General features: G+C 38.5%; 1 protein-coding gene across 30 annotated transcripts in view; it reads left to right on the top strand.

The window, feature by feature from the left end:
• CAMTA1 (calmodulin binding transcription activator 1) overlaps positions 1–21,747 on the top strand; it is a 978,479-nt gene that overhangs the window by 26,825 nt on the left and 929,907 nt on the right. For 25 of the 30 annotated variants that reach the window (XR_006696555.3, XR_010581491.2, XR_010581496.2 and 22 more), the window contains 2 exons: positions 9,642–9,711; positions 14,526–14,644. Coding sequence is in view for 26 of the 30 variants with exons in the window: in XM_065530243.2 (XP_065386315.1) it covers positions 9,642–9,711; positions 14,526–14,644 (189 nt within the window). In the remaining 4 variants the exon portion in view is untranslated. The remainder of the gene's footprint in view (positions 1–9,641; positions 9,712–14,525; positions 14,645–21,747) is intronic. The other 5 variants (XM_045387768.3, XM_045387747.3, XM_074021444.1 and 2 more) reach the window with 1 other exon arrangement.

The following is a 21,747-nucleotide window of genomic DNA, read 5'->3' as shown; positions in this document are numbered from 1 at the left end:
TCAAATCCTTGTGTCCGATTTTTATTGTTTAAAAAACAATCTCACTTGGTGTTTCCTGTCACTCTTTTGCTTCTGTGTGTCAGTTTTGAGCTATATTTTTTCCCCTCTGATTTGTTGCTTCTGATCTCTGGGCTTGGCAACCTGATAATTAAGCATATTAGAACTGTGAGTAGTTTTATAGTAATCAAGCTACGAATGTGGGTCGGAGAAGCTCTTCTCACAGCAGAGTACATGAGCTTTTGTGCATGGACTTCATAAAATTCACTTTTGGCCTTCAGAGTGTTCTTGGCTTCCTTCCTAATTCTGGCTGTGTTCGGATTAAGGGAGGTTCCCAGATAGCTGACCTCCATTCCAGGGCTGTGGCTGCCATTTTCTTGGCGTTCGCCTCATTGCAGTATTATGAGAAACTGTCATTTTCTTCTTTAGTTTTGATGAGGTTTTAGTTCTTTGGGCAGTAGCAAGTAGTGATAGGTCATGGTGGTCTGTGGTTCATAGACCAAAAAATGTTTGAGAGGCATGGAAGATCTTTAGACAAGATCAGCTTCTAGGGGTACATGGTAGCATTCTGTTCCACTGCTCTCCTCTCCTTTAGGATGTCTCCCTCCCAGCTAACCTCCTCGGTGTTCCTCAGTGGGAGCGTTTGCCTTAGCTTTCCCTTAGAGCAACTAACTTACTTTTTCTGCCCACACTTTTGCATTGGTGCTTTGTGGAGAAATACTGCTGCATTATTAGGGAGAGAACCGTGTGCTCTTGTGGAAATCACACAGTAGTGTAGGGAGAACTGGTCTAGTTCTAATTCTGCCGCATCCCAGCCTGTGGCCTTTGCCTAGTGCCTTGTACCCATGTCTTGGTGTCTCCATTCCTAGAATAGGCTTAATGTGTGCTTTGCTACCTTTTAGGATCGAAATAAGATTTTATATATGAAAATGCTTGTTATACATATGTAATGTTGAATAGAATGCCTAGTTTGTTTGGTTGCTATTGTTGATATTTTACAATGCTGTCTCTGAGGAGTTAAACAAAATTATCGTTAGTATTAGTAACAATAAGTACTACTAAAACAATATTTTAAATTTTATGCACTTTTTTTTACTGAATGTATTCTACTGGAATCTATTTGTAAAAATGTGGGCATCTAATAAGTGCTCTTTGGTTATTTTCAGACTGTCGAGTATACTGGCTTCCAAGCCAAATTAAATTTATGAAAATTCTAATGATACTGTGATTCATATCTAGAAAGAATAATTTTAAAAAAATTGTGAAATCACTTTAAACATGCTTTACATGCATCTCTGGTAATAGAGAATCAATTAATCTGATTTTTCAGGCCATAAATCAGGCTTGATATATTGTAATATTAGTTCCTGTGTCAGCCTCTTAGAACTTGAACTGTTTTGTAGTCTGTTCAAGCAACTTGTTTGCTTTTGAACTCAATTCTAGGTGTTGAACTCAATTTGAGAGCCTAAAATGGTTTGTGCCCCAATTACCTTAGAGGTTACTGTTTCATTTTTTTATTTAGCCTGCCCCAGGAGTAGGAAGTCGGCTGCCTACCAGACTTTTTCCTTTTAACTTGACTGTATACTTTAATTTTTGTCTCTATCCCATAGGGGAGTTGTGAGGGTTATTATAGTATAGTAGCACTTAATGGCATATTTTAAACTTCTTGAAAAGTGGTAATATGTGAGCACAAAGTATTTTCGTACTGTGGCACATAATTTTTTCCCACACTAACCTTTTGTGGTTCAGAAAAAGAATAAAGTTACTTGGGTTTGAGGTGCATGTTGAATTGGCCATCTCATAAAATCATTAACCTGATTTTAGGGAGTATCTCCAAATCATGTCTTTTGACAGACCATCTGCTGTTTTTTATTTATTATTCATAAATTAATATTTCCTTTATTCATAAATTAATAATAATTAAATAATTGTGCTCTAGCCCCAAATTTTAGTTTGGTTTTCTTGGTGTCTGTGAAAACTGTTGAATATTTCCCCAACTCCTCTTACTTTTTTTTTTTTTTTTTGCAGGTTTAAAGTAACTTTTATCATATTGCTTGATTTCTTGAATGAATAGAGGGATAAGGTTCCTTTCTTTTTTTTTTTTTTTTTTTTGAGACGGAGTCTCGCTCTGTTGCCCAGGCTGGAGTGCAGTGGCGCGATCTCGGCTCACTGCAAGCTCTGCCTCCGGGGTTCACGCCATTCTCCTGCCTCAGCCTCCCGAGTAGCTGGGACCACAGGCGCCCACCACCACGCCTGGCTAATTTTTTGTATTTTTTTAGTAGAGACGGGGTTTCACCGTGTTAGCCAGGGTGGTCTCGATCTCCTGACCTCGTGATCCGCCCGTCTCGGCCTCCCAAAGTGCTGGGATTACAGGCTTGAGCCACCGCGCCCGGCCAAGTTTCCTTTCTTTAAAAATATCTGCAACATTGCTGGACTAAGAGGTCCTCTCTACAATTTTTTCTTTTAAAAAATTTTTTTAGAGATAGGGTCCTGCTCTGTTGTCCAGGCTGGAGTGCAGTGGCACAATCACAGCTCACTGCAGCCTTGAACTCCTGGGCTCAAACAGTCCTCCTGCCTCAGCCTCCCGAGTAGCTGGGACTACAGGTTCGAGCCACGGCTTGTTCAGTCTTTTGCTTGTGTCTCAGTGGCACAGTACCAAGACACAGCAGATCAAAGTGACCAAGAGGATGAGTGACAATTCGGTGGCTTTAGAGGAAGAGATGTGCTTGAAAAAGACAGAAGGCTTTTAGTAAATTTCACCACTATCACCAGGACAAGAGATAGGACCATTCTTTTTCCTTTCCCTAAACTTGGGGGACTGTTATTAATTTATGAATTCTATAAGTAATTTGAGCTTGTGTTGTGTACCAGACATTGTATTAAGTATTACCGGAGATACTGGGAAGAACAAGCCAGACATCCTTTCAAGGATGCATTTGATAAAATCTCATTTTGAGTATGTTAGGAAAATATTTATTGGAGAAGGAAACCTCCTAGATTGGCTTTAGATCCCGAATGGCCTTAGGGATTGAAAATGGAGTTGTAGGTTAGCAGAAGACATTTCTGAAAGGAGTGACTATTTTGTAATTAAAAAGCAGTTTACAGAAGATACTGTGGCAGAGACTGCTAGCGGATCATGAAACCCATCTCCTCCTCTTCCTGGGGATTTTCCAGTCCCCCTTGCAATCATGACCAAATTCTAGCCAGTGGGGGGACAGCAATGAAGTGAGCCACTTCCAGACTTGGCCCCTGAAACTCTTCGGGCATGGGTATCATGCCTTTTCCTTATCTGGCTTGATGCAGAGGGCCTAGTGACCTAGAAAGTCTTCTGCCACGAGGTGGAAGGAGCACAGGCAGCAGAGCCACTGCTGGGAGAACAGTCTGCCCACCAGGAACACCTGTTTTGGACTTTACCTGAGCAAGAAGCGAATATTTATGGTATTTGAGCCATTATGCAGTTAGCCTCCCTAACTATCTAGGCACGGTGCCTAGGATGCTAAGCAAAACTAGTAAGTGTAGTAAAGGTGCTAAGAGTTTGAGACTCAGCTTTCATTCTGTGGAGACCTAAATATTCTTTGTCTTTATTTCAAAGAATGGCAAATATGGTTTTCATTATGCTGTGTCTCTGTTCCAAAGCCTGTAATCACTTCTTACTATATAGCATCTTGTTTCATTAATCCATCTTCCAAAAACTCTAATATATGTATATATTATCCATATACAATGAACTTGCCTGTGTGTAACATGCTGATCTAGGTTCTTGAATGGAGACAAAATGGATAAAACATAGTCCAAGGCTTCAAAGAGTTTCTGCTTGATACCCAGGTAGTTACTGAATTTCCATACTGCTATCATCTGTCCCTTGTTTTAACCTTTAAGTCATATATTATTTTTTCATTAACTTATTAAAAAGTATTGTTTCAATTAGTATACTTTTTGAAAACAGGGAATATATATTATAGAGCTCTGCATCTCTCCTCTTGGGTAGTTCTATTTTTTATTTCTTTTTTGAGACAGGGTCTCACTCTGTTGCCTAGGCTGTAGTGCAGTAGTGCTGTCATGGCTCACTGCAACCTCGATCTCCCAGGCTCAAGCAATCCTCCTGCCTCAGCCTTCCGTGTAGCTGGGACTGCAGACACATAGTACCACACCTGGCTAAAATTTTAATATTTTGTAGAGACAGAGTTTGGCCATGTTGCCCAGGCTGGTCTTGAACTCCTGGGCTTAAGCAGCCCTCTTGCCTTGGCCTCCCAAAGTGCTGGGATTATAGGCGTGAGCCATCATGCCCAGCCTTCTTGGGTACTTCCAGCAGAAACTGGGCACTATACTTGAGTAACCGTCCCTAGAGTTTCTATTAATTATCTTGTGTGGATATTCTGGTATAGTTTTGTATTATAGTATGTACTAACAGATGAAAGTACTTTTTTAATCTTCTAGGAATTAGTGGAATTATGCAGTTGAGGAATGTTAGGACTGGAAGGATCTTTTATAGACCATTTATCTAATTCCCGATCTTTTAGGTTGATCATCTGGTTTCTGATACTCAAGGTGTGGCCATTCATTGCAGCATGGGCATCACCTGGGGCTTGTTAGAGGCAGACTCTCAGGCCTCCCTTAGACCTATGAATCAGAACCTGCATTGAAAGAAGATCCTAAGATAACCCGCATGCACATTACATTTGGAGAAGTTCTGCTCAAGGTCAGCTACCCAAAATTGACTCTTGAGAAAACTGGGAAAGTCAGAGTTGCCCAGCGTCATACAACTGTTTATTTCAGTGGTTGCCAACCTTGGATACATCTTGGGATCACTTGGGGACCTTTAAAAAAATACCGAGGCCTGGGCCCCATCCCCAGACATTCGGACATGATTGGTCCGGGCATCAGAGTTTTGGAGATCTCACTAGATGACTGGCTAAGGCTGAGAATCATTGATTTGGTTAATGATGGAATTCAGGTTTCTTGATGCTCCAAGTATTCCTTCCACTCCAACATGGCTATACATTCAGAAACAATGAAAAACATTCTACCAAATTTTTACAGTAATGCACCATTCCATTTCATTTCCTTTATAGGAATTTACCCCTATTGGAGAGTGTCCCATTTACCATCTGCCTTCCCCCCACTAGAATATATCTTCAAGAGGACAAGACCCTTGTCTGTCCTGTTCAGTGCTGTCTCCTAGCTTCTGAACAGTGTCTGGTACATGTTAAGTGCTCCTTTAATTGTTGTAGAACAAATGGAAGGAGCTGCCATAAAGAAGGATGTGTTCTGTGAGAGGAAAAGACAGGCTACTCCAAAGGTACCCTGTCGGCGAGAGGCTTCCTGAAGGGTGAGGGGTCTGAGTTGAAGTGCGGAGTCATTGGGGGAGGTGCTTGAAGACCTGCTTCTGAGGAGGGACTTGAACCCAGATCTGACTTGAAAGCTTGTGCTTTTCCATTCCACTGTGTTGTCCTGTGGACAGAGTGGCTCACTGATTTGCCCAGACTTCTTAGCAGTGAGTAGTGAACTGGAACACCACCACCGTGGCTCTGCAGGTACTTAAGACCAGCCTGCCTCCCTCTATGGCAGAGCTGCCCCAGTATTGCAGACAGGCGCCTAGAGGGAGATCAAAACACAAAGTGGTCCTGTGAAAATTCCTGGCCCAGTGTCTGGCACAGAGGTGTCTAGTACAAGGTAGCCCTTTCTTATCATGGAAGTTTTTTGTGCTTTGGCTTATTTGTTTTGAGAACCTATGGTTTTCGAAGATAGAATGACTTGATTTCAGTTTTAACTTTTGTTTCTTTCCTAGTTAACTATGGAGACTATTATGCAGTGCTGTGGAGAAAGCATGATTGGTTTTTGTCTATGATATTTCTGTGTCATATGTTATTTTAGTGCCCAGTTCTTCCTATTATTTCAAATATTCTGTCACTGATTTACTTATTGTCAGACTTTGAAGTTGGATATAAAAATCCTTTTTTTTTTTTTGTTAAGACGGAGTCTTGCTCTGTTGCCCAGGCTGGAGTGCAGTGGCGCGATCTCGGCTCTGTGCAAGCTCCGCCTCCCGGGTTCACGCCATTCTCCTGCCTCAGCCTCCCGAGTAGCTGGGACTACAGTCGCCCGCCACCTCGCCCGGCCAATTTTTTTTTGTATTTTTAATAGAGACGGGATTTCACCATGTTAGCCAGGATGGTCTCGATCTCCTGACCTCGTTATCCGCCCGTCTTGGCCTCCCAAAGTGCTGGGATTACAGAAAAATCCTTTTGTATGAAGCTATTCATTAGTGTGTCCCACTGAACCAAAGTGATTTTTAAACACTTTTCACCTAAGACCATTGTTAAGATATCTCAAATGGTAATCTTATACCATCAGTTTTTGATAATAGGAAGCCAGGAAATGTTAAGCCTTGAATGTAAGACATTATTTTTAACATTGTAAAATTTCAAGTTTTAATTCAGAAACTAAATTAAAATGAGATATTACATTCATGTGATTAGTGGGCTGTTACTGGCGACTCTTGTAGATGTTACAAGAAGTCAGCGTACTGCTGACTTTTCCCCTACTGGAGATCTTCCCATGAACTACTTTTCCTAATGTATGATAATTCCATGCTCACAGTCATGGGTAGAAAGTAATGTTGAATTTTCCAAAGGATACATGAATTCCGAGCCTTGTGTAGTTTATAGGGTGAATCCTTAGACATAGCTGTTACCACAGATGTTATCATAGTTAACTACTTTTGTTTTTGTTTTTGTTCTTGTTTTTGTTTTTTTTTGTTTTTTGTTTTTTTGTTTTGGGTGACAAGAGACCCTGACAAGAGACAGGGTCTCTTGTCACCCAAGCTAGAGTGCAATAGCACGGTCATGGCTCACTTCAGGCTCAAATTCCTGGCTCAAGTGATCCTCCCACTTCAGTCTCCCGAGTAGCTGGGATTACAGGCGTGAACCGCTGTGCCCGGCTCAGTGTACTACTATTGGTTAAATTGGAGAGGGAAACAGTCCTAGAACAAGAATTTTACAGAAATAGTAAAGAAAGAATTAAGGAGCTCGTGGTTATCCGGGTAGCTAGGAGTCATATTGTAGAGAAAGACTTTATTTATATGGACCCTGAAAACAATTTGACTTCTGAAGCACTTGATCATGGACATAAGGGAGAGGAAAATAAAAAATTCGTGGAAGTCAACTTTAGTCAGATTGCAACATTTTTTGGCATAAAAAACTCAAGCATGGCAGCTCATGCCTATAATCCCAGCATTTTGGGAGGCTGAGGACGGCAGATCATTTGAGGTCAGGAGTTCGAGACCAGCTTTTCCAATATGGTGAAACCTCATCTCTATTAAAAATACAAAAATTAGCCAGACGTGGTCACTTGTAGTCCTAGCTACTCAGGAGGCTGAGGCAGGAGAATCATCTGAACCTGGGAGGCAGAGGTTGCAGTGAGCTGAGATCCTGTCACTACACTTCAGTCTGGGCAAAACAAACAAATTCAACAACAAATAAATAACTCAGGCAGTCCTGTTTGTTCTTAGAAAATGTTAACATTAAGCTCATCCTCATTAACCATGGTAACAACAGAGTTTTGTATTTGAGTGGTGCCTTTGAATTGAAAGCACTTGGGTATGTGTTATCCAGTCCTCCTCCTGCCTGAGAGATAGAAGTATCCACTCTTCCTTTTTGGATGAGGTAATATAGAGAGGTCGAATTACTTTCTTATTTGTGAGGGGCCTGTGTCCACCTGAAAGCCACTTTTTTTTTTTTTTTTTTTTTTTGAGACGGAGTCTCGCTCTGTCCCCCAGGCTGGAGTGCAGTGGCCAGATCTCAGCTCACTGCAAGCTCTGCCTCCTGGGTTTACGCCATTCTCCTGCCTCAGCCTCCCAAGTAGCTGGGACTACAAGCACCCGCCACCACGCCCGGCTAGTTTTTTTGTATTTTTTTTTAGTAGAGACGGGGTTTCACCGTGTTCGCCAGGATAGTCTCGATCTCCTGACCTCGTGATCCGCCCGTCTCGGCCTCCCAAAGTGCTGGGATTACAGGCTTGAGCCACCACACCCGGCCTGAATTACTTTCCTAAGGACAGCTAGTAAGTGGTAGAACTGAACTCTTTATATTTTATTTTATTTTAATTAATTTTTTGAGACAGGGTTTCACTCTGTCATCCAGGCTGGAGTGCAGTGGCGTGATCATGGCTCACTGCAGCCTCAATTTCCTGGATTCCAGCAATCCTCCTACCCCAGCTCCTCCCCCAGGTATCTGGGACCACAGGTGTGTGCCACTATGCCTGGCTAATTTTTGTATTTTTGGTAGAGGTGAGGTTTTGCCATGTTATCCAGGCTAGTCTTTAACTCCTAAGCTCAAGTAATCCACCTGCTTTGGCCCCCCAAAGTGTTGGGATTACAGGCGTGAGCCACCAAATTAATTAATTTGTTTATTATTATTTTTAAAGATGAGGCCTTGCTCTGTTGCCTAGGCTGGAGCTGGAGTGTAGTGGTGTTACCATGGTTCACTGCAGCCTTGAAAGTCCTGGGCTCAAGCCATCTTCCTACCACAGCCTCCTGAGTAGCTGAGACTATGGGCACAAGCCACCATGCCTGGTAGCTTTTAAATATAAAATGTTGAGGGTGGTTGTTGAACTTGTAAACTATCTTTGGTTTTCTAAGTGTACAAATATGTGGTTTAAAATGTAAGATGAATAATCTAAAATTTTATTTAATACTGCAACCAAACAAAAAAGATATTTTTAGGATTGAAAATAATTGGCTGTCAAGATTCAAAAATTTTTCTTTCTTTTTTTTTTTAAAGTTACCATTGTGTAGGTTTTATGTGAAATACTTAGTTTTATCTGTGTGAAGCAGCCTGAGAGCCAGAGACCTTGTTTCTTTCTTGTTAACGGAATTCACCTTGACGTCACTTCCCATGCCATAATACTAGTTGGCATTCTGCACATTTTTTTTGGGTGAGTCGGGTGTTGGGTTTATTGTTGGGAAATGGTTAATAATGTTGTTGGTGTTGACTGAGCTTCAAAATGAATGTGACATTGGTTCTTAGCAAAAATTTCCTCTATGTACAGCACACATACTTCCTTCCCATTTAAACAAATTACACAAGTTATGCATGTTCATCACCGTAGACCTTTTCTCACATATGTATCTTAAATTTTGAAACAGCCTTAAGCTCGCAGTGCAAAGAACGGTTTCCCCCTGAGCCATTTGAGGATAAGTTGCCGATAAGTTCCATCACTCGAATACTTGATCATGTATTTCCTACAAACAAGAACATCCTCCTCCATAACCACAAGAACAGTCATCACAACCAGGAAGTTAACACTGAGACATTCCTACTGTCCAGTCCTAAAGTCCTGTTGCTGTTTTGCCAGTTGATCCAGCAATGGCCTTTGTAGAAAAATATCTAATCAGAACCTTGGGTCATAACCGGTTGTCTCTTCAGTTTCTTAATACAGAAGAGTTTTCAGTCCTTTTTGACTTTCATGACCTTGACACTCTTGAGGATTGCAGGCCAGTCATTTTGTGGAATGTTCCTTGATTTGGATTTGTCTGATGTTTCCTCATGATTAGATTCAGGTTTTGCATCTTGGTAGGAATATCACAGAAGAGCCAGATTATATCTTTTTGGAAGATTAGTTTTACATTTTATTTTCTGTTTCCTTAGAGCGTTTCCCAAAGTGTATTCTGCGGAACTAGCACCTACTGTGTTCTCAACACCGTGCCACCTATAGAAGGTAGGATTTGAAAAAGCTTTTGACTTACAGGAAGGGGTGGGCTTGGCAGTGACAGTAATTATCGTCTAGTGCAGTGGAAACAGCCTTCAGCCCGGACTCAGAAGACCTGGGTTCTGCACTTAACTGCTGTGTGATCTTAGATGAGTTACTTAATCCTTCTGGGGTAGCAAAAAGAATGCTCTCCTCATAAAGTTTCTGTGGAGATTAAAAAAGGCAAAAGATTTAATCACACGGAGAACTCAAAGCACTTTACAAATGTTTGATACTAATACAACACTTCTATAATTCTAGTGTCCAATACCAGGTGACTTAGAGTAGGAGCAGTGTGGTATCGTGGGAAAAGCCACAGGTCATGTTTGAATCCCAGTTGAGCCACTCAGTAGCTGTGGATCTTGGGCAAATTAATCTGAGCCTCACATTCCTCCTCTGTAAAATGGGAATAATTAAGCCCTTGTGTTTTATTGTGAGGATTAAATGAAAGAGTGCAATGTAAGATCCTTTCTGGGTGCCTGATACACAGTAGAGTCCCACAAATGTTTACTCCCTAATAGATAATGGAGAAGAGATTTACTTAATCACATGTACTTCCAGTTGGAATTGAATGAAGTAGAGGAGGAGAGAATGTCCCAGTGATGGCTTACAGGGCTTCTGTGCCCTCACTTTATTTGTCCCCTCCTACATATTTTTAGATTGAAAATGTAAATGTAGATAAACAGTGAGAAGTTTATTGAACCTGAGTTATGATTTGACCTAAACCTGGACCCAAGATTTTGTAATACGATCAGTAGGAAAAAGGTAAATCTGGGCTACCTAAAAATAGAAGCGGTAAGATTTGATCATCACACAACTCTAAGAACTGGAAGGGGATTGTTAAATAGCAAAACTAATTATATTTTTCTACTTAAAAAGCTGTTAGTTTCTGTTTCTTTAACCTTTTACAAATCTTTTAGAGAATTACTACTAGGTTTAATTCACTTTGGAGACTTTGGAAAAGAATAGTACAAAATCAGATCAATGTTTGGCACATAGTGCTTAATTAATATGTATTTTGGATATATGGTGATTTGAAGGTCTTAGGTTAGTAATGGCAGTATTTGCTGCTGTGAGCATTATGCTGACTTGAATATAACAATGTATGTTTATGTTTTCCTCAGTCAGTTCCTATCCTACTAATTAAATCTAAGCACATAATAATTAGAGCTAAACAAAAAATTGTAGAGCTTCCTTTTGATTTTACTACTCCATGTTGTTGATCAAAGATATTCCCAATAAGATTTAGCAATTTGATGCACTGTTTGGTCTAGAGTTTGAAAGATTAATCGTAATCAACTTGGTTGAATAACAGTGTTCTTTAGTATTCATAGAACCAACATTATTTTTTATTATGAATCAAAGTAAAATGAATGCATCATTTCTAGGTTAGTTAATATAGTTATAATTTACCTTGGCAGAAGTCACAGAATTTTCAAAGGAAAAGGTCAAATACATTTCTTTGGATTTAAGAAAGATTTGTAAAGTAAAGGATTTGGCAATGTGAATCTCATTTTTTTGAAACAAAACATGAAAACAATAATTCTGCTTTTTGCCTAAGTGAATGAACCTTTTTTTTCATTTTGGGAGGTTTTAGTTATGTTATACTACACCTTGTAGGTTGACTAGAAAGGATGGTTCATTCTCTAGAATTACAGCTGTCAGCCAAGCAAATCATCTGTCAGTTTCAAGAGCCTCACTAGTTATTTTTTTATTGTGAAGTACGTTAGAAAATTATTTTGTAAAGTCTAATATCATACACGTATATTTTGTTAGATAGTGATAATGAAATGTTTTACTGTCATTTGGTTGACACTCCCACTTTTCAGTGTCAAAGTTTAACTGTTTGTTTTCAATACTGAATGATGCAGTTGAAACCAGTATATGCCTTAATTTTACTGTTCACTCAAGATACTATTATTAGGATTTAAAAACTGGCACATGTATTTAGTTATTTTATCATTTTTAGTTATCCCCAAAAGACTAAAAAGTAGGTTTTGATTTAAAAACAGATTTTTATGCAGTATAGCCATGTAAACAGTTCTTTTCCAGTGTAAAATCAAGGTTTCTCTTTATCCCACTTCACCTGTAGAAACACTGAAATTTTAAAATAATGAGTTTTAATATTTTGCCTATTTGAAATTCTAGTAATTCTTTTCTCAGTATTAAACTTGGAATCCTTATAATGTAGTGGGAAAACTTATCCATTGTTATGTTTCTTGAAAACATCCAGTTTATATTCAGCATGAACCTAAAATTCTGGAAATGGTACACTTTAAAAACGGATTAAGGGGAACCCATTGGCCAGTCATATTCCTTTTCCTTTTGACTCTGTGGCCATACCTCCATGTAAAGTGTAATGTTTAGAAACTAGATTGAGAGAGTGCTTACACAGCCCTGCCCCTTTGCTCTTTGGTCACATTTACCACTGCCTGATTTGGTATCAGAGTGGAAGACTGAAGCCTTTTCTATAGCAGTTAATTGTGCTGTTGAGAAGAGTACCTTTATTACATAAGCACCACACCACACACACACTCTTTATATACCGCACAGTAACTGGGTTCCTCAAAGAGGCTAAAAGAACAGAAAATTAACATCAGATTGTGATCACAAACAAAGAAGCTGGGGTTTGATATTCCGCTCGTAAGTGTTCAGAACTGTACTTCAAGCTGATAGCTTTCTCAGAGATATGACTGTTCATATACAATTCAGAGCAAGCCCATCCATTGAGCAACTAGTATAGTGCCGTTTTCATAAAAGGTACCTGTAAATGTTGAATATTTGAATTGAGTATAGATTTTAGAATTTCACCTCTACTTTCAGAATTGTACATATCATGGGGGATTTTAAAAAATGGGAATAAAACTACTTTAGGGGAAGAGAGAAGGGAGGTAGAGGCTCATGTGATTTGGTATTCTCTGCTTTAAAGTTTTATGGCCCATGGTACCTCCCTGGGGAGGATGAAGTGCAGGGAGCATGCATAAGCACATAAAATTACCAAGGTTTTATAGTGTGTAATTAATACAGAACTTTCTATGAACTTTCTTTTAGTTGAACAGTTTCCTTTTGGTTTCACAGGAAGATTTTAGAAAAGTTTAATCTTATTTTCCTATTAAATTAAAATTCAAGATTCTTAAAAGCAGTCAGTTTTTAGGTTTTTAAAGTTTTTATACTGCTTATAGAAATAGAGGACGGGTATTATAATTCAATTGGTTATGTAGTTCATGGACCAAAAAAGATTTAGTACGCTAAAACTCTCTTAAGTTCATCTCTATAAAATCTTTCTATATGATGTAGTAAATTTTTTAGACTTTATTTCTATGCCCAATATTTTCCTTTTAAGATCTTTTCCTTGAGAAGAAATGTGTTAATCAGATGAAAAATGTTTGGAGAGGATTTTGTGACCTTAGAAAATATTTTTTATTCTTTGATGTTTTTCACCTGTTCAAAAAAATAGACTGTACTAAACAAAGCTATAGTAAATAACTGGAAAAAGATATTGTTGTATTTCACTTTTAAGATCATTAAGCAATGCCTGTATACTTATGTAAGGTTGCTTAATTGTAAGGCATGTTAAGTTATTTAGTGACAGTAAATTTTATGGGGATTTGTGTCTGGAGAAGATTTAGAGATAATTTAATCTTGTTGCTTTGGGAAAACTGAAACTGTTAAGTAACTTACCCAAGGTCACACAATTAGAAAGTAGCAGAACTGGGCCAGATCTTGGACTCTTGACTCTGAGTTCAGTGTTATAAAACCTTACTATATCAGGAAAAGTTGTTTCGACTGTGACTTACTGGAGCAAATTAAGTCTTTCATGTTTTAATGTGTTGCTCCTTAGTACGTAGTTATGTGTACCCTTTGTATATTGGGGATCTTATTTAGCATAAAAAGCCTGGAATGAATAATTTGTAACTTTGACCTAAATGTGCCAAAGCTTGCGAGAAATTTTGAGCCAGGCAAAGGAACTTTGTTATAGGAGTGAAAAAATAAGTGATACGTAAGCAAATAAATGGGTGAAATCAATGTCATATAAAAGAAATGATCTCTTCTAGAAAGCATCAGGTAGACTGATTATTAGGTACTCAGACATACCATCCAGTCTGAAAGTAATTATTTTTTCTCTAACTCATTTAGAAGAGTTACATTTTGATGAAATACATTAATTATGTAGATATGTATATGTAAATCAAGTTAATTAAAATGATTTTTTTATGTTCAGACCTAGAAAGGCCAGCTTCTGTATTACCTGAGTAGCTAACTGCAGGCTTAAATCCCTTATATTTATAAGATTAGTGATTTGCTTTTGAAAGGATAAATCTCATTTATATTCTAGAGGATGAAGTAGTATTTATGAACAAAATAGTCATATATTACTATAATTCTTCTTACCTAAGAAACTTAACATTTTTTCAACTGCTTAATAAAAGATTTTTGGGTTTTGTGAGGTTAATTTTATAATTTTTATGTGCTTCATCGAAACATGGAGAAAGAACCTTTAAAAATAACTCTTGGTTATGGGCAGCTGCTGGGATTTTCTCTGTTCACTCACATGTCATGGAGCACAAGCCTGATCCTATTTTAAAACCTCTTGACCAGATTCCTGCTGCCATCTATCTGATAAATGCGTAAATGAGTGTTATTAACTAAGAGGAATAGTGGGGCCTCTAATGCTCTTGGTCTCACATTGACTAAACTGAGCTGCTATTTCTGACTTTGCCAGTGTACTTTAAAGGTGATTTTATCTATTATTTTCTCTAAATTTATTGTTTTCTTCTTTATAGATGATCATGGGAACAGCAATAGTAGTCATGTAAAAATCTTTTTACCGAAAAAGCTGCTTGAATGTCTGCCGAAATGTTCAAGTTTACCAAAAGAGAGGCACCGTTGGAACACTAATGAGGTAGATAAGTTTCTTTTTCTAAGGGTATAATTATTTTAAGGGCACATTTTTTAGGTTGTTTCACATAGTCCTACTTTATATTAGCTTTAAATTTAAATACTGATCTAGGAAATTGTAAATGAGGTTATTTAATCTGGATTTGACAGAAACCAACCAACATGTTTTTTGATCTGTTTCTGATCTCCTTGGCTTGCATTGAAAGATATAAAATGTGCACGTTGACTTAACTAAAGTAGCATGAGTTTCTGTCTGTTTTCTTGCATTTTAGTGTCTTGCATTTAGTGGTTAACCCTGCCTGCATGCCAGTTAAACATTAGTTCTTATGTCTTCATGAATTAGTAAGTATACAGTCCCAGTGTTCCACAGAATGTGTAGTGTCTTGACAATGTGAATTTCTGTAGAGTTGGAAAGGGCAGGCTTCGTATGAGTGAAACAGCTTTTCTTCCTTTCTAATGAAGAAAGTTTGCTTAATGCTAAGAATTTTTATTAAGACTGAAGGCTGTACAGTAGATTATGTATTTGGTATCCAATTAGAAAGTAGATTTATGAAGTAGAATGAAAAAAGTTCATCATCTTGGATGATGTTTCCTTTTTTGGTAATTTTTAATCTAGGAGTCTTTCTGTTAGGCGTGGATTGCTTTGTCATCTTTTTTATTTTGAAATCTGAATATTTCAATTTAAGGTAATACCCGTTTAGTGTGGTGATGAGAATTGGGTATACATCTGTCAGTTTGGGAGTTATATTCCTTTAATTCAAATACTGGGGTTGCTGGTTTTGTCAAGTTGGTGTAAATCCATTTGTGTGCCTGGCTCAACGTTGGTGTCCAAGTTAAAGCAAATGTAGCGCCCTACCCTTATTGGACACTCAGTTCTGTTAAAAGACACAGGAAGAAAATAGTGCTGCCTGTTGAACCTTATTTTTTAAAGATTCTTTGGCGCTAACTACTTCCTAGTTCAGAATGCTTTTGTTTTCCATTGTGGGAGGTTATGTGGATAAAAGTCTCTTTCCTTATCACAGGTTAGGTTGAAATACTCACTGGAACCTTCCAGCTTTGTTACCTTGTCTCAACTGATTGTAAAATTCTTTGAAGGTTTCTATGTTTTGATCATTTGCATAAATTATATTTTCCCCTCAGACAGAATGTTTTTGCTTTGACAAACGTTTGCTAGTTTAGAGGCCTGCTGTTTAACCAGTTAGTTATTTATTTACTATTTCAGACATTTTTAGACATGAAAATGAAGTAGATATGCTGAAAAGTAGTCTTAATCATAGATTGTTACTCTTTCAGCAAAATAGTATCATATAATTTGGAAGCCATTTAATAAGTTGGAACTTGATTATGAATTATTTAAAAACTCAATGTATTTCTTAGTATTCCCTGAAACATAGATTTGATACCAAATTATTATACACATTAGTTCTAGTTTATTTATAAATGTAACCCAACCCATAGTAAGTATGTATTTTTCAATATTATATTTCTTGTGGAATTGGCAGCTTATTTATTTAATTTTTTCCCATGGAGCTGTGTCTTGTGGCAGTTTATTTTAATTATGATTTGACATTCTATTTGAAACCAGAAATTGCTTAGTGAATTAAAATCAGTGGCCTGAAGAGTCTTACAAAGCTGGATGTAGCAGTGTTGGGAATTTAGTTGGTAGATTATTTCAATCAGTGGCTTCAAAACTTTTTGAAACTTTTCACGTAACCCTTCAACTTTCACGTATTTATTTACTTCTAAATTATTTACATTTTGCACCTTACTAGTATATTAGATACATTTTAAAGCATCCAATAAAGAATTTTTATAGAGGATGAGATTAAAAGAAAAAATGAGAAGTTGTTCCTTATTTTCTTTCTGGACCTCAGTCCCCATACTCCCTTGGAGGCCAGAGGCTGCTATAGTTCAGATTACAGAGAGGAAAATGCATCCCTTTCTCTGACTGGTGAAATGCAACATTGAGGATTTAGATGGGAAAACGTGGATTGTTTTGCGTCAGCTATCACTCATGCTGAAATCTAGGTAGAGGAGCGTATGTTCTGAAGGGTGGAGGCAGCAGGAGGTGGCACAGCTGATGGGTGAAGCCATGCAGCACCCTTTCCCTTGGGATGGGCTGTTCTTTCAGTTAATTGTCAACTCAGCTGACAAAAGCTCCTACGAGGGAACTGAATTTACGGGTTGACTCATTTCTCTGTAAAGGACCTTGACTTTTTTCTTGTTTTATTTTTTGGCTTTGGAAAAATAGAGGAATATTAAGTGTGACAGCAGAAGACTTACGCTACGAATAGTTAATTCTGCAGAATGTTATGTGGCTGTGATAACCTGCCTTTTTTTTTTTTTAAACTGACTTGGATAGTAGGAGGAATAAAACAATCAGTGCTGTTATTAAAGCACGTCTTTGATCTAGCTGAGTATTGGCATTTTCTTACATTTTTCAACCTGCCATCCTTCATGTTGACACAAAAACCTGAAGGAAACGTAGTTCAGTGGACTTGTTTCTCATTGGGGCTTTGTGGTCCCATGTAATGCTAAATCATATTTAGTCAAAATTGCCTGTGAAATCCCTTGACTTGCTCATAAAGTAAAGTTTAGTCAGACTGCCCTTATTAAGAGCCCGTTTTCCTTCCAGAGTTGGAGTAGATTTCTGTGTTTTGGTTGAGGACCACATGAAGTAGTCGGCTTGTATTTACAAGCTGTGTTGTACAAAAACTCTATTTCTTAGATCCCACTTAAGGGGCTCACACTGGAAGAGGCGTGTGGGAATGCGCACAGTTGAGAGCACAGTAGATTTGTGTTTTCCATCTCACTCCCTGTACAGCATATGTTCACAAAGTAAGACTGGTGGCTGGAGTTGCCTGTATGAAATGTCAACTGTCATCTTTCTCTGTTTTCCATGTTCGTGCGTGCTTGCTGTCTCTCTCTGCTGGATGTGTACAGTTGAATTTCTGGGTATAATGTGACTCCTCTATATTGATAAGGAATTTCTTTACTCAGACCTAGGTTTAAATATTTGTGATTGTTTGAGAAAACCTTTTATACTGTGTGTGTTGTGAGAGGTGCTCATTCCATCCTTTTTTTTTTTTTTTTTTGAGATGGAATCTCGCTCTTTCACCAGGCTGGAGTGCAGTGGTGTGATCTTGGCTCACTGCAGCCTCCGCCTTCCGGGTTCAAGCAATTCTCCTGCCTCAGCCTCCCAAGTAGCTGGGACTACAGGTGCACACCACCATTCCCAGCTAATTTTTGTATTTTTAGTAGAGACAGGGTTTTACCACGTTGGCTAGGATGGTCTCCATCTCTTGACCTCAGGATCCGCCCGCCTCGGCCTCCCAGAGTGCTGGGATTACAGGTGAGAGCCACCGCGCCTGGCCCCATCCTACCATTTATTGAGCACCTGTTCTTTACTAGTGCCTGGGTACTTTATATAATTATTTGTAAGCTTTAGTATTGTAAGGCGGGTAACATTTCCTTTTAGAGATGAGGGAGTGTAGGTAGAAAGTAGTTATTTTAGGCGGGGTGCTGTGGCTCAAGCCTGTAATCCCAGCACATTGGGAGGCCGAGACTGGCAGATCACGAGGTCAGGAGATCGAGACCATCCTGGCTAACACGGTGAAATCCCATCTCTACTAAAAAATACAAAAAACTAGCCGGACGAGGTGGTGGGCGCCTGTAGTCCCAGCTATTCGGGAGGCTGAGGCAGGAGAATGGCGTAAATCTGGGAGGCAGAGCTTGCAGTGAGCTGAGATCCAGCCACTGCACTCCAGCCTGGACGACAGAGCAAGACTCCGTCTCAAAAAAAAAAAAAAAAAAAAAGTAGTTATTTTTTGGTCAAGAGGGCATACTGGATAGAGCCTGTCTTGGAGCTTAATTTCTTCTATGTTGCTTGTTAATTCTTAGGAGCTTTCATTCTATAGTTTACTGTCGAGGCTTTTAATCAAAGGCCTGCAAACCTAAACTACAGCAAGTCTATTCTGTAATGTAGTTTTTTTTTTTTTTTGAGACAGAATCTCACTCTGTTGCCCAGGCTGGAATGCAGTGGTGTGATCTCAGCTCCCTGCAACCTCCACCCCTTAGGTTCAAGTGATTCTTGTGCCTTAGCCTCCTGAGTGGCTGGGATTACAGGCATGTGCCACCACACCTGGCTAATTTTTGTGTTTTATAATTTTGTAGAGATGGGGTTTCACCATGTTGGCCAGGCTGGTCTTGAACTCCAGACCTCAGGTGATCTACTCGCTTCAGCCTTCCGAAGTGCTGGGATTACAGGTGTGAGCCACCGTGCCTGGCCTGTAATGTAGTTTTGAATTAAAAAGAGTTAATATAGGCTTAGTATTGTGGGTTCATATGCAAATGTTTGGTGAAGCTGAAAGACACTAAAAGGAAGACTCTAAGAAGGTAAGAGAGATCTTTGGACCTACTTAAGCTACTTTTAACCTTTTGTAACCCTTGGAATACCTAAAATCCTCTCCCTTCTTGGATGTTATTTGCAGTTGCAGAATAAATTAAATGTTATATCTAAAACCAAATCCATTTTAGATTATGCTCTCTCAGCCACAAACACTGTTCCTCAGGCTGTAAAGATGACACAGGGGGTGAAGGCGATGATGGCTGCACTAATTATGGAAGCTAGCATGCATTGAACATCTTTTGTATGCTAGGCACTAGTAAGTCCTTTACAGGAATCATCGCATTTAATCTTTCAGTTAATCCTATGAGATAGATTATTTGTCTTCATCTTATAGATGAGGAAACCGAAGCCATGGGTATGTTAACTAATGTACCCAGAGTCAGAGCCGGGAAGTGGGGGACGGTGGAGTTCAGCCCCTGCAGCCTGACTTTTAGAGTCCCATAATCCCTCGTTTTGTCCCACAGAGCAATATCAAGTTGGCTTTTCCAAGATCTTGTAGCTATTTAGTGACTTCTGATCCTTTCGTTTTATATAATTGTTTGGCTTCTTCATCTGATTTTAAAATGTTGTAACAAAGTTAATATATTTTTGCATTATGATTTTTTAAGAAGTGGCAGACACTCGTTTCTTAGGAAAGTAGTTTTGATTCCTTTTTTTAAAAAACTTTTCTCCTACGTGTATTTTGATAGTTTCGATTCTTAATGACTGTTAGTATGTGGACTATGGATAATGAAAAAACTGTATTAAAAATAGAAATTTTGTACCTGTGTGTAACTTGAGCATTAGGCCTGACTTTTATATTCAGGGCAGGGGAGAAAGAATGTATTAAACACAGAGCACATTCATTAAAGAACCAACTCTTGTTTCATAATCAGTTTGGTGTTCACATCTTCATCAGGTGAACTGCTATAAGGTTTCTGCATTTTAAGTTAGTATTTTTAAGGCCTAGAGCCAGAAATAATTATGCTAACGCAACTGTCTGAATTCACAAATGACTATTTCATAATTACGTGTATTAGTACTCTATATATGTTGTCCAGAGTGAAAATTCTTTTGTTTAGTCATTAATTAGCTGTTTGACTTAAAATATAACTACTGCATTCCCTAGTCTCTGGATCTAGATTTCACTTGGCATTCTTCCAAAACCAAACTAATGCAGCACCGTGAACCTTTTATAATGAAAATGTTCTCCCTAAATATTTTCAGATCACTTTTATGTGTTACTATTTTTGTACTAATGTTCTTTTTTTGTTTTTCCTGTAATAGACAGTTTCTCTAGAGTAAGCAAACAAAATAGAATTCTAGTTTGTGCTGATCCTTAAAGAAAGTTTCATCAGATGTTTTTATTTGGTGGTAGCTTTAGAGTGTCATATTAAATGCATTTTTTAATGGTAAAATGTCTATATAGAGAGCAGTATAGGTTGATACATTCTAAGCCACATCGAAGAGTCTGCAGGAGAAAAAACAAAACTTGAATAATAATTATAATGCTTTTTATAGGAGGAAACTAACTTTAAAAATCGTGAGTACTTTTCCCCGCAACTTTTTATATTTAGGTAAGAGAAATGGACTTTAAGGATGTAAGAATTATTAAATGATATTTTATTTCAACTATTTTTAACATCAAACCACCTTACCTTTTTTTTTTTTTTTTTTTTTTTTTAAGACAGGGTCTCACTGTCATCCAGGCTGGAGTGCAGTGACACAATCTTGGCTCAACCTCCACCTCCTGGGCTCAAGCAATCCTCCCACGTGAGCCTCTTGAGTAGCTGGGACTATAGGTGCTCACCACCACGGACCTGGCTAAATTTTTGTAGAGACAGGGTTTCACCATGTTGCCAAGGCTGGTCCAAATAACTGAACTCAAGCAATCTGCCTGCCTTGGTCCTTCAAAGGCTGGGATTACAGGCGTGAGTCACTGTGCCTGGCTATCTTACCTTTTAAAAAATTTGTTTAATCATTTTTTTGGTGTTGGTACATAATCTTGAGTGTTTTTTGTGTTTCTGATTTTTTTTCCTTTGTGTAACTTAGTGAGTGTTAGGTTTAGTGCTGTAATTTTTCAGTGACTGGTTTTTCTAGTGTATTTATATGTTATCTCTTTGAAATATAGACACACATTTTTGGGGGATCATTTAGGACTCTTCAGACTTCCCAAACATGAGCTAAGCTGAAAAACACCAGTACTCTAATCATAAAGGCAGGTGAGATATTTCAGTTTTGATGACTTGGAAAGTCAGTTAACCTTTAGGTACAGCTTGGTTTTGTTTAGCTTTTGGCAGGGCTAGTGGTTTGAACGGTCCCAGATTATTTTGTTCCAGGCAGGGCTTTTCTGATTAAATTGCAAAAATGAAAATGCAGATATAAACAACACAGAGAGCCAAGTTTTAAGAGTGACATTATTTAATTTTTGAACACAGTATATGGTAGGAAGTTTCAAATTAAATGTGATACTTGTATAGCAGTTGGGTTAAATATAGTTCCTCTGTTTGCTTTGCTAGTATGAAGTGAGATACATGATACTGAAATCCAGGTATGCACAAGCCTGGGGATCAGACAGCCTGTGTCAAATGTGCAGTGCCTCAGCAGCAGCAGCAACACTCCTTGGGATATATTGAAAAGCTGGGGCGGAATGTCCTCCCACATAGGTGAGGGGAGACAGGTGAAGGCAGGTTTGACACTGAGGAATAGTAAGAGAAGTA

This window comes from Macaca fascicularis, chromosome 1 (assembly GCF_037993035.2).
Source record: "Macaca fascicularis isolate 582-1 chromosome 1, T2T-MFA8v1.1".
NCBI classification, from domain to species: domain Eukaryota; kingdom Metazoa; phylum Chordata; class Mammalia; order Primates; family Cercopithecidae; genus Macaca; species Macaca fascicularis.
The sequence above is the reverse complement of the archived record's forward strand: the minus strand, read 5'-3'. Positions and strand labels throughout refer to the sequence as shown.